This window comes from Pempheris klunzingeri, chromosome 11 (assembly GCF_042242105.1).
Source record: "Pempheris klunzingeri isolate RE-2024b chromosome 11, fPemKlu1.hap1, whole genome shotgun sequence".
NCBI lineage: Eukaryota > Metazoa > Chordata > Actinopteri > Acropomatiformes > Pempheridae > Pempheris > Pempheris klunzingeri.
The window spans coordinates 14,391,078-14,404,029 of NC_092022.1; the positions used below are offsets into that span (position 1 = coordinate 14,391,078).

General features: G+C 41.4%; 1 protein-coding gene across 1 annotated transcript; it reads left to right on the plus strand.

The window, feature by feature from the left end:
- The first annotated feature begins 180 nt into the window (after window positions 1–180).
- On the plus strand, window positions 181–12,632 carry top1b (DNA topoisomerase Ib). Its single transcript, XM_070839302.1, has 21 exons — window positions 181–317; window positions 632–656; window positions 2,108–2,204; window positions 2,818–2,950; window positions 3,208–3,263; window positions 3,356–3,460; window positions 3,570–3,660; window positions 3,783–3,868; window positions 4,017–4,132; window positions 4,235–4,356; window positions 4,466–4,588; window positions 4,685–4,872; window positions 5,799–5,943; window positions 6,085–6,228; window positions 6,594–6,779; window positions 7,347–7,415; window positions 7,548–7,662; window positions 8,710–8,837; window positions 9,028–9,122; window positions 9,397–9,546; window positions 11,419–12,632. The coding sequence occupies exons 1-21, from the start codon at window positions 285–287 to the stop codon at window positions 11,519–11,521; spliced, it is 2,310 nt and encodes a 769-aa protein (XP_070695403.1). The 5' UTR covers window positions 181–284; the 3' UTR covers window positions 11,522–12,632.
- The last annotated feature ends 320 nt before the right edge of the window (window positions 12,633–12,952 follow it).

A 12,952-nucleotide genomic window follows, 5' to 3' on the forward strand; every position in this document is an offset into this window, starting at 1 on the left:
TGTCACTACAGACATATATCCTGTGTTACTATAATAAAAACTGCTAACTTTAAAGGATAAAGCCACCACAGTAGCCTGACATTGTGATGGTGGTTCAGGTGGGCTCCACACACACACACACACACACACAGAGCAGCCCCTCAGTGTTGGGGTTGTTGTGAGCATGCGCAGTCGGTCAACATCGGGACTCCATTCCAGTGTGTTGTTCAGCCTCCAGGAGCGTCGCATCCTGAGTAGCTGTGTCCACTGTGACAACTTCACCTGCTCCACAAACAAACACGACCATGAGCGGAGACCACGGACAGGGAGACTCTCAGGTACCTCTTGTCTAAATTTCCTCACGTCTTTGGTCAGTTTTTTTTAAATCATTTCCTTGGCGATAACTGACGAGTATTAGCCGTCGTGATGAGAGATAACGGCTCAGAAATGTTAGTTAACCTCATAAGTTACGCTTTCCTCTTTGTCATTTTAGAGAAAACTTTGAAATTATGTGCATTGTTTGCTTTTTATTGTTGCAAAAATACACGCATTCCTAGGGTGCATTTGTATGCCAATTGAAACTTGAATACAGCCGAGCTACCGGCATTTTCAAAATTGAAATATTAAAAACATATTTTTTCACAATTCACAGGTCAATTCTGGCTCTAAAGGAAGCGGTAGGTCCTCTGATGAGGATTTTTCTCCATATTGTCTCTGTTTTCCAGTCGGAATGGTGATCTGTCTACTGTTAGTTTTTAAAGGACAGAAATGGCGTCCCAGAGACTAAGTCCCTTCTCCTCCACTCTCTTGCGGCTATTGTTCAAAAAGAGGGTCTGAAATGTGCACTTGCGACCCTCGGTTTTTTAACCTGCTGGGGTATTCCGAAAGGGCCTGGCATCGTGTTTATTTTGCATGATTTAGTTTGATAATACGTGCGTGCAAATGCTGCGAAATTTGGAGCTCAAAGTGGCAGAATTGGGGCTGAGGACTTAGTCTCTGCGCCATTTTCTTTTTCTGTGTGTAGCAGCCAGGGCGCCGATCAGAGAGCCGACTGTCTGCCGTGATATGGAGGCGAGAGCTGGGCGCTTATCGCCTCTCCATGGCCCTATCTCTCCGCCAGCTGCACTCTGCCTCCATCTCTGTGCAGGAGACATTTATCTGCACCGCCAACAGGGAATGCCCACACATAAGTTTAACACTCAAAGTCGCAGACAAGAAAGTTGCACTACATTATTAAAAGCATCTGCCTTTAGCAGTCTTTTTTTTTTTTTTGCACGAATTATAGCAACCACACAAGAGTATCCCTTACTCCTGCAAAGTTGAGAGCACTTTTTTTCTTTTCTTAATTTCCTGCCTGATGTGATGGAAAGCAAAGCAGTCTGTGTGTATTGATTCAGCTCATTATAACTGGGGTGTGTGCTACTGTTTTATAAAGCAAATAATACCCGTTATTAAACTGCCATGACAACAGGGCGCCACGAGGTGATGATCAAGCCAAGCCAGGTCTACCTCAGGAGGGGCTTTCACCCAGCAGGAAACATTTTAATATGTGGGCTCATGTAAAATCATTATTACATTATTGCCTAATCGCTCGACTAGCTGCTCTGATCCCACATTTTCTATTTAAAAACTGCCCCAAAAGACAGATAAAAGCTGTTATGTTAAATATTAGAGGCGATGCATGTGGTGAGGATATAGGTGGAACATTATAGCAACCTTGAGGTAAATACTACAGTATGACAGTGTAACTACCAGCTGTTACTGTCAAGTTCCTTGTCGTTTTGTGGAGGAAATCTCCAACGCCACCATACAGGTGTGTCCTGGAGGATGAAGGTGGAGGGATTGTGGGTCAGCTACGGCAAATGTGTGATGGGCGTCATGCAGGATGCTGAGGGCAAACTGGAGCGTGACTTTAATCAGTAAAAAGAAATATTGAGGTAGTTTTTATCTCTTGTCAGCTGGTGTAAATACACGTCCTAGTTTGAATAAACACAAGTGCCATCTAAACTTATGATTATAGACATGGCGTAAAATATTGATTCTCAGATTTACACACTGGGCAAAAATATTGTTTGTCATGATTTTTTTGAATGCTGCTGAACAGGTTGATCTCTCCTTTGTATTGTAGACTCTCACAAACATAAAGACAAGCACAGAGACAGGGAACACAGACACAAAGACCACAAGAAAGACAAGGAGCGGGAGAAATTCAAGCACAGCAACAGGTAGGATTTCTACAGCTTCCTCTATTTTTGTTTTTTAATTCCACCAAAATTCAAGTTGACGCGTTTGCATATTCAGCTCTACGCCAATATTTGTGTGTTAAAGCTGCCTACTGCCCCTAGAATCATTTTTCAGTGTTACCTTTACTTTATCTTTCCAGTGTGGAAAGTGCTGGTTTGAGCTGGTTGTTTAAGTTGTTCGTTGACAAGGATAATGATTAATTCCATGCATTTGGATACAGATTCTGCCATAAGGGAGGCAAGCTTTTCAACAAGGACATGAAAAAGTCTCCCAGGCTGCTGCTGAAACTAATGGTAGCCTGTCATGTTAAATTAGCAAACATAAATCACAAGGATACCACAAATTCCACTTTTATGAATGACATCTGCAGATCGTTTGTGATTGGAACCACTGGAGACCTGTTGTCATGTTTTCTGTTTGTCTGGTTCAAATGCTTGTGTGCTGCAGGATGTTAGCATAGTCATGACTTTGGCCACTTTTATTGGCTGTTGTATGGCATGTTGCTTTGTTGGTGACATCTTTTGTGTCTGTGCATCTGGACCACGTCTGACCCCTTGGACTTGATCTCTGACCTCCGTGGCTCCTGTGCTCCAGCGAACATAAGGACCACTCTGAGAAGAAACACAGAGACAAAGAGAAGCTGAAGCACGGCGACAGCGGCTCAGACAAGCACAGGGAAAAACACAAAGAGAAGGACAAGGACAAAGAGAAGAGGAGAGAAGAGAAGGTTTCTTAATATTTAGTCAGTCTGCTTTTTATAAAGGGCTGATCTGGGATTCAGTGTGAATATTATGTTTTGTTTTCTCCTTGAAATTAACGTTAAAGCTTTGTTTTTTCGTGATCACAAAATGGTTATTCCAGTATCTAACACGAACCCTGATTAGACAAGAAATAATACTAACACAGATGGTCCTTATAGCAAGTACCTTTTCCTTATCAAAGGCAAGGAAAATATGCTAATATACATTTCCTTGTTTCTCACAGATCAAATCATCCCATGTAGACAAGCCTAAAAAGGAGAAAGAAAATGGATATCTGAGGTAAACAGCCCGACTTTATAGCGTCTGATGTCAAATAAAAGTAATTATCGCTTTACTAATGTGCAGTTTACTGTCTTCAATGTGTGACTTAGAGATGGAAGCCCTGCTGCCATTAAGAGCGAGCCTGAAGAGGACAACGGCTTTTACTCTTCTCCCCAACACATCAAGACCTCCAAACGGGAGTATGATGATGAGGAGTGGGTATCATACAAATTAAACCACATCTTTTCTTCATGCTTCCCGTTCTGTCACAGTCAGGTCTATTATCTGAGGTACAGTTAGAGTATTTATGTATTTTTTTTACAGAGGTGAATACAAGCCCAAGAAAGTTAAGACAGAACAAGACAAAAAGGCCAAGAAAAGGAAACATGAGTATGAAGAGGATGAGGAAGATGAGGTTCATTGTGTTTGTTTGTTTTTTTTTTGTTTTTTTGATAAATACATTCTCATATTCCCCAGGCTGGAGTGTCTGCTGTTTGTGCTCTGCAGATTTATTATGTTCTTCTTCACTTCTTTTAGGACATCAAACCTAAAAAGAAGACAAAAGGCAAAAAGGTAACTGAGGGAAAGAAACCCAAAAAGGAAGAAGAGGAGAAGTGGAAATGGTAAGATAATTTGGGGGACAAGTAGTTCTTTTCCTCAGGAAATTACACACCAAGGACGGCTAACTCATATAAACAGCAACTGAGAAGTAGATACCACGATTTTCTTTTCCCTCATCGGTTGTGTTTTGTTGTTGTTTGTGGTGATTAGGTGGGAGGAGGAAAGATCTACTGATGGCTCAAAATGGCGCTTCCTTGAGCATAAAGGTCCAGTGTTCGCACCTCCGTATGAGCCTTTGCCCGATAAAGTCAAATTTTACTATGACGGTGAGTCTGTCTGTTTAAAAATGAGTTGTAATATATTATTAATCATCATTATTATAATTATTAGTTATTTTTGGCTACAATGTGGTGTGTCTTTATTTGCAGGTAAGCCTATGAAACTTAGTGCTCCTGCTGAGGAGGTAGCTACATTTTTTGCCAAGATGTTGGATCATGAGTACACCACTAAGGACATCTTCAGGAAGAACTTCTATAAGGACTGGAGGAAGGTGAGAAGTTGACACATTCAAGTGTCTCAAGTTGAGCACACGAGCCTGAGAGTGTGAAGTTCAAGTATTTAAGCTGGGCAAGCTTCAGAAATCATCTCTGTTATTTTAGGAAATGACATCAGAGGAGAAGTCAAAGATCACTGACCTGAACAAGTGCAACTTCAGTGAGATGAGTGAGTACTTCAAGGCCCAATCAGAAGCTCGGAAACAGATGTCAAAAGAGGAGAAACAGGTAGGCTTGCATTCATTCACTCACACTCTCTGAAAACATCATGAAATCTCTCTTTTCAAACTCTCTGGTATTGTCATATTTTCATGCATGTTGTAGAAAATCAAAGAGGAGAATGAGAGACTCCTCCAGGAGTACGGTTTCTGCATCATGGACAACCACAAAGAGAGGATAGGAAACTTCCGCATCGAACCGCCAGGCCTCTTCCGAGGACGTGGAGATCATCCAAAGATGGGCATGCTGAAACGACGCATCAGACCTGAAGACATCATTATCAACTGTAGCAAGTGGGTAATCTCTCCGCCGCCATTATCACCATCCTCGGTGCAAAGAAGTTACTCATATTTTGTTTGGTTTTTATGTTTCATGTTATGTCCAGTTCTGAGGTTTTACCACAAGGTGGCCCCATAAAACCATTGTAAGTGACATTATGTGAAAGTACTTTGTGGGATATTATATTATCATATATTATTACATATTAGGTGGGAATTTTTGGAAGCTATTAGTCTGTCAAAAGGACTTCGTAAAGACATATGCTGTACCTCACATTCATGCGCTGTCCTTAACCCTTCTCTGGCTGTTTCACCTCTGTTTTCACTTTCTTCCCCTCAATCTTCCTCTCCATCTGCTAACTTCCATGTTGTGCTGGACTTAATTTTAGGGCAGTGTGTCTGTGTGTGTATGTGTGTGCATGTGAGAGAGACATTAATTTTGTAGCATTCAGTGGCCATCACAGAGATACCAACAAATGTATGTAATATAATGAATGTCAGTGCTGCATGTGGAATGTACAGTATGGCAGATGTATCGCTGACATGCACTTACATACATGCCGGCACTGTGTCAAAGGTTGTCTTCCTGCCAGTGCGCTGTGTGGGCAAACAATAACATGACCCAGGGAGGGGTCCAGGGAGTATGTCGACCTCCACATACTGGTCATAATGTGGTTTGTTTAAAGTGACACTTCCCTGTGCACTATTGTCTTTTAGCTGGAGTGTTAACAATATAAAATCAATCGTAGGCTGCCCATTAAGATGGAGGTTAATTTCAGGTCTGTACTGCGTGCCATGCATCGTACCTATGAGGAATGCATGTGCATCAACACATGCACCCAGATAAATGCTCTAACCAGTGCCATGCTAAAGATACAGAGAGGGAAAGCTGTCAATACATTTCGCAGAGATTTATAGTAAACCTGCGTCTTTGTCCGAAGGGACTCCAAGCACCCTAAGCCTCCCTCAGGGACGAAGTGGAAGGAGGTTCGCCATGACAACAAGGTGACCTGGCTGGCATCTTGGACGGAGAACATTCAGGGCTCCATTAAGTACATCATGTTGAATCCCAGCTCCAGGATCAAGGTACCAGAACCCTCACACCTTCAGCTTCAAGCCTAAATCCTGACTAAATCTTAACCTGGTTCTTAGTTTGACCCCTGATGACAAAAATGTTTGTGTTTCCGTAATAAATAAAATGTTGTTTGTGTGTGTTTGTCTGTGCAGGGAGAGAAGGACTGGCAGAAATATGAGACTGCTCGACGGTTGAAGAAGTGTGTTGATCGACTCCGTGCCCAGTACAGAGACGACTGGAAGTCAAAAGAGATGAGGATCCGGCAGAGAGCTGTGGCACTGTATTTCATAGACAAGGTGAGGAGAGATATAGTAAAATTGTAATGATTACAGTACAGAACAAGTGGGGAGAAATCAAAAACACAGATAAATATTTGATTTTAACTAGTGATGCTTATGAAGATAGCACTGGATGGAGAATGAAATCTACCATCAGAGTAAGGTTTCGCTCAGTGCTATTCTGCAGCTTATTAATGAAATAAAGAAAATGACAGTTTTAATTTTAATACAGACCCTTTTTCATGTCCATTGACCACAAGGGCCCCCTTCATCCCACATGGAGAAACACTGGTATACTGTAGGTAAACCAAGGTGAGAGAATGAGAAGATGTCACACTCTTAATTTTTGACAGTGATCACCATGTGTGGTGTGTCCCCTGTAGCTTGCATTGAGGGCGGGTAATGAAAAGGAGGAAGGTGAGACAGCGGACACAGTTGGCTGCTGCTCGCTGCGGGTGGAGCACATCAAACTGTACCCCAAGATGGACGACCAGGAGTACGTGGTGGAGTTTGACTTCTTGGGAAAGGACTCCATCCGCTACTACAACAAGATCCCCGTGGAGAAGAGGGTGAGAAAGAGAAGGGGCAGCGAGGAGAGGAACATTTGAATGGAAGGAGATGATGAAGCCCAAAACTTTATGTGGTTTTATGAGGGCGTTGTTGGGTGTGTATTTGACAGTTATGTGAATTTAGTGTTAATGAGATAAGAAGTTCTACTCTGAGGAAATTGTTTTCACTGACAGGTGATCAGGCACTAAAAGCTTTCCGTCAGCTCTGCCTGAGAGGGTGGTCTGTTTCCTGCTATTACTGGAGTGTACAGACACACAAGCATTCACATATGCGCACACACACACACACGTTAGACATTTTCTGTTTTCAGTCTCAAATTCTTTAACAAGCCTGGACACACCACCTCTCAGGGCTACACCTCCTGTCTTCTTCTTCACTTACATGTAAAAGTACATAGAAAAGACACATTAACCTGTAATAAACCACCTGCCCTGTCATCATCAACAGAAATAATTTAGCACCCCCATCTGGCAGAAATGTGACCGTGCATTCCTCAACACCACCAGTCAGATGTGTTGACTGTAAGTAATTGCATGCTAAATAAGTCTTTTCTCATTTCTTACCAGGTGTTCAAAAACCTTCAGCTGTTCCTGGAGAACAAGCAGCCTGAAGATGACCTCTTTGACAGGCTGAATGTAAGAAACACACTCATGAATATGTGAACTGTGAACTATTTCCATGTCCAGCTTTACTGTAATATTTGTGTCACTCTGTTTCCTCTTCCTCTCCCAACTGTATCCTCTTTTCTTTCAATGTGTCTCCTGCAGACTTCCATTCTGAATAAGCACTTACAGGAGCTGATGGATGGCCTGACAGCCAAGGTCTTTCGTACCTACAACGCCTCTATCACACTGCAGCAGCAGCTCAAGGAACTTACCTGCCGTGAGTAATAGCAGCTTCAGCCGGTCACACAGAGCTCACTTGAATGAAACCCTCAAGGTTTTTAAGCACAGCTAAAACTTGTAATCCCGCTTCACGGTAGAACCTTTTGTCGCACTTTTCGTGCAATTTGACAAAAACTCAGCGAGATAGTTTGGAATTGTGCTGTGTCAAGTGAGGCGTTCAAACACACAATGGTGATAGGATTTTTCACAGTTTGCCTGGTTATTCTCAAAATACGCTTCTTTATCGGAAAAAATAACACAAGGTTGAAATGTGGGAATGCATGTGTCTTTAGATGCAGAAAAGATTAATTAACATCCATTAAATTGCACAAAAACAACAGGTCAGTCATATTGCATACATCAAATTAACCACACCACCAAAAATAATTTAATAAACATTAATAAGTGACTGTCTGTAAGGACTTTTTAAAGTGTAAGATTTATAGGATGCTGGTTTTATCAATCTTTCCAATTATACAGTACATGTGAATATGTAACCAGTGGCTTCTTTGGAGTTTGCACCCGTCTATGGTGACAAGGACAGATAATAATGGAAAAACCCCATGTAAATAAAACTGCCCGCTCTATCGCCTCTCCTACAGGAGAATAGCACAAAAGGTTTTGTGATAAAATATTCAACATGGTACATAAACTCATGCAATAATACATACCTGACAGGGACAAATAATAAAGCAGAACCTCCAGGTACATAAAACCACACCAGTGTCTACACAAATGAAAAATGTGAGCTTAGTTTACAGTAGCTTCATGGTAGTATTGCTGAACTATCAAAGACAGCATTAAATGTCCCAGTACACTGATATATATCAACGGGTGAAGACAAACGTTCTGAAACTGGAGGAACACAAGTGTAGGGGATGAATTTATATTTGGGCCTGCAGAAGAAGAGATTAAAGAGGTGGGGCTTTGAACTTACCCTTACACAATGTACACATACCGACTTTGGAGCCTCTCTAAGTCAACATTTGCATCAGTGATTTCAAAATTCAGTCATTTTTAACTACTCCCACCTTGTTGTCTCCAGCTGACGACAGCATCCCAGCTAAAATCCTGTCATACAACCGAGCCAACCGGGCGGTGGCCATCCTCTGTAATCACCAGAGAGCTCCACCCAAAACATTTGAGAAGTCCATGCAAAACCTTCAGACCAAGGTAAACCCCCCCTGTTTCATCTGTCTTCAGTCTTCTTTTTTTTGTCCTCCCATAAACAATAATGTCTTGTTGTCATCTCAGTCGCCTTGGAGAATTCTTTTTTTTTTGTCATTGTGAAAGGGAAATTGATTCCCTCTCTGCATAATGCAGATTATCTACTTGACTCAGCGTGTGTTTGTTGTGATTGCAGATTGACGAGAAACAGAATCAGCTGTCAGCAGCCAGGAAGCAGCTGAAGGCTGCCAAGGCTGATCACAAAGCTTCCCACGATGACAAGAGCAAAAAGTAAGAAAGACAGAGTGCTGCTAACCAGTGTGAGAGACTGTCAGCAGTTTTATCCATCAATTACTTGAACATCTTCATCCCTGGTGGGATATAAGGCCAAAAAGTTTAAGCATTACAGACTCCTTGACATCAGATGCCCTAAACATCATTCATGATGATCTGATTTCAAGTCAACTCCTATTTCTATGTAACTGTTCCTCCCCCTGTGTCTGTCTCTCTCTGTGTCTATCTGTATTCCTCCCTCTGTCTGTCTTTGTGTCTCTCTCACTCTCAGGACTGTGGAGGTGAAGCGTAAAGCTGTCCAGAGGATAGAGGAGCAGCTGATGAAGCTCCAGGTTCAGGCCACAGACAGAGAGGAGAACAAGCAGATTGCTCTGGGCACCTCCAAGCTCAACTACCTGGATCCACGCATCTCTGTAGCATGGTATTTATGTGGCATAGCAGACGTTTTTCACCTCTATTTATTAAACTACTATTTGATCACACTTGTCAGTACGGTAAAAAAAACAAACAAACTGCGACATCAATTGAGAAAACCGCCCACTGTTTGATAAGCCGGCTTTCTCTGGGTGGGTGGGTGCGCGGGTCGCATTTCTGCCTCGGTGACAGAAAGGCAGGAAATGCTCTTGCATTGTAGGAAAAGGAGCAGCACAAGCAAAAAAGCTAACTGCTGCAGAAGGAAAATAAGAGGAAGAAAAGCGTGTGAGCATGAGGAACAATGGGGTTTGTTTCTGAAAGCCAGGGAGCGTCCCCAAACAGCACTCCTTCCTCCATGTGGGAAGTCAATGAGGAGCTGTCTGTGGCTGAATGGTGAGCCAGGCCACAGAGAAGGGGAACGATGGTCCGCCCTCCCTAACTCATGGCCCACAGCTATTTATGGAGAGCCTCCTCCTCAAGCACAATGGATACAGGAATGCTCCGTGTTTTGCCTGATTGTAAAGCGTAAGGAATGGGGTCCCCGTTTGTAGGGTGGTGCATGGGAACCTGGTCTACACTGTAGTATGTGTGTGAATATATGTAAGACAGATGAAGACATCGAGAGGAATCGGATTAATTGCTGAGGTATTACTCTGGCATGCAGAGTGTAGATTGGTTCAAACTATAAAGACATTTACTAAAACCGTTGGTTGTTCTTGCCAGTGAAATTCACTTGACTTGTTGAATAACCTTTACTGGAGTTAAGCAGGAAAGTGATCAGGTCATCTGTGTAGTTAGCTGCCAGCCAGCTACTTAAGTTTGACTCACATATGCCAAATATGTTGAGAGTTTCTAACTTTTATTAGTATACTATAACTAATTTTATTAACTGTATGCTACTCACTGTCATCATAATTTACTATATTGGGATTTATTATTTAAAAGATGTGCAGAATTAACAGGAAGTTGTTTAAAAAAATAAATACATAAACAATAAATATGTTTTTCTTTCACTTGGATATATATACACACAATGATGACAGTCCAACCTGAGCTGTTCCATCACCACCTTTGTTCAGTAGTTTCTTCTTTTTCTTTCCATCACATTATACTGTGGAGCATTAACACTGCATTCAGTGGTCACGTACAGCTAGTGTGAATTTATCATAAACTGCTTTGATCATTTTTCTAGTGTAACCTTAATACAGATTGGGAAAAAAAACAGAAATAATGTTTAAGCTGAAATTGGAACACAGATCTGCCTTAAAAAGTGAACCAACCACTAATTTTAACTTATGATATTAGCAATGGCTCTGTTCTGTTCAAGTGTCACCGTGAGCCCTGACAGTGCGACCTGTTTACAGCAGCCACTTATGACTCGCATTCAGAAACAGGAAAAGCACAGGTGTAAACAGTAGCATTCCATTTAGGTGAGCTGGTTTCAGTGCCTTGTTATATTTGGCTCACTGAGACGCTTAATTGAGCAGAGCAATTGTTAATGAAGCTAGTTAAACTTCAGTTTTTCCTGCTATGTCAGTTCAAAATGTTTGCCGTGAAAAAAATGTAACCCAGGACCCTGTCGTATGAGTAAATTAACATTAACATTAGTTCACTATAATCTACATATAGACTGTCTCTAAGGAAGGTGGAGTATAGAACTGATTATACTAACACAGCAATTCGCAATGGACTCTTTCCCAGATCAATGTAAAAAGCAATAAACAAACAATGGTCATTAATCAAGTGCCACAACATTACTGCAATGCACATGAGCCGATTAGTTTTAGACTTTCTGTTTACAGCTGTCCACTCTTCTTAGCCGAGTTTCCTGTATCTTCAGCAGTGGCCTGTAATTGGTGTATTTACCCCTCCTCTCCAGGTGCAAGAAATGGGGCGTTGGCATCGAGAAGATCTACAACAAAACCCAGAGAGAGAAGTTTGCCTGGGCAATCGACATGGCCGAAAAGGACTATGAGTTTTAAACATCCGCACTGCTTTACCTTTTCTACCCATGCCTTTGACTGTAAAGACGGTTTGTAGTTGATGTCAAATGTTTCCACCGTGTGGTTCCTGCATTGCTGTGAGGGACGGAGCGAGGACTTTGTTGGAGCTGTGACCACAGTTAAACAATTGTGCTGTATATATGAAGTGGTTGTGAATATAGGAAACGAAATCTTGAACCATGTGACCAAGCTGCCAAAGGGCATCTGTCTTTTAACAATTACAGTAGTGTGTATGTAACTGCAGCTATCTGCCCATGATCAAACAAATATGAACGCATTAGTATTATCTTTTGTCGGATACGACTGTATTGAAATTTTTAAGCCATCAGACTTATTGAGAAATTCTATATTCTCATAGAATAATGAATTTGTGTGGGAGACTGTGAGGAGCAACATGAGCGATAACAGGATGAATTTCGATTTGTAGAGTTTTAGCGTGAAAGATTGGTACAATAAAATGAGCCTGACAGACTGATGACAGTGTGAAGAATAGAGATCCCAGCACTATGCTCATATAATTATTAGCACACCGAATGTCATCTTTTTTTTCCTGTTTGGTTTGATTTTGCTGTTTATTTCAGGGATGTACATATTTTTGTCATTTTTCAGTAACTATGATTCTGTGTTTTATAATATGTGTGCTGTATGCATTGTTGACAAAAAGCTCTTCATTACACATATGCAACTTGTGTGTGTGTATGTGTGTGTGTGTGTGTGTGTGTGTGTGTGTGTGTGCGCGCGCACGTGTGTGTGTGCGTGTGTGTGTGTGTGTCTCCACAGTTTTGCAATGAACAAGATGTAACATTCCTCTTGGTTACTTGAAACAGCTGAAGTTCTGCATAATGTGGCACAGTGAAGAGAGACTGCTCCTTCTGCCAGAGGTGGTTTCTAAGAGGGATGTGGATTTTGCCAAAAAAGATCACAGAAGTCTATCATTGTAGTGTGCTGTTTTTTTGTATTGCTGTGATTAAGCAGAAAGTGTCCTCCTTGAATTAATTTCCAAATGTGAATGGATATTCTAACTTTTGTCATTAATATTTCTTGCTATTCGATCATTTATCACACAAATCCTGACTGGTTGAATGCTTAATGTTTGGAGCTTTGTAGTTTTCAGAATTAAACATCAACCGTGTCCTTTTTGTCCTGGTTTTCTCCTTTTTTTTAAACTTACTGAAAAAGGCATTGAAACAGCAGGCTGATTCTCTAAGTACACAAAGAGAAACTCAGTCCTGCCAGAGATGTAATTAACAGTAATCAGCCATGTCAGGGGTCATAGTCCAAAAACAATTTCTTATCATTGTTATTAATATCATTTTCACTTCCCATTTAGATAAGAACAAAATAATTACAAAAGTTACCTGTTACTGGACAAGTTGTGATACAGGATATGTTGAGGAGATAGCTAATTAT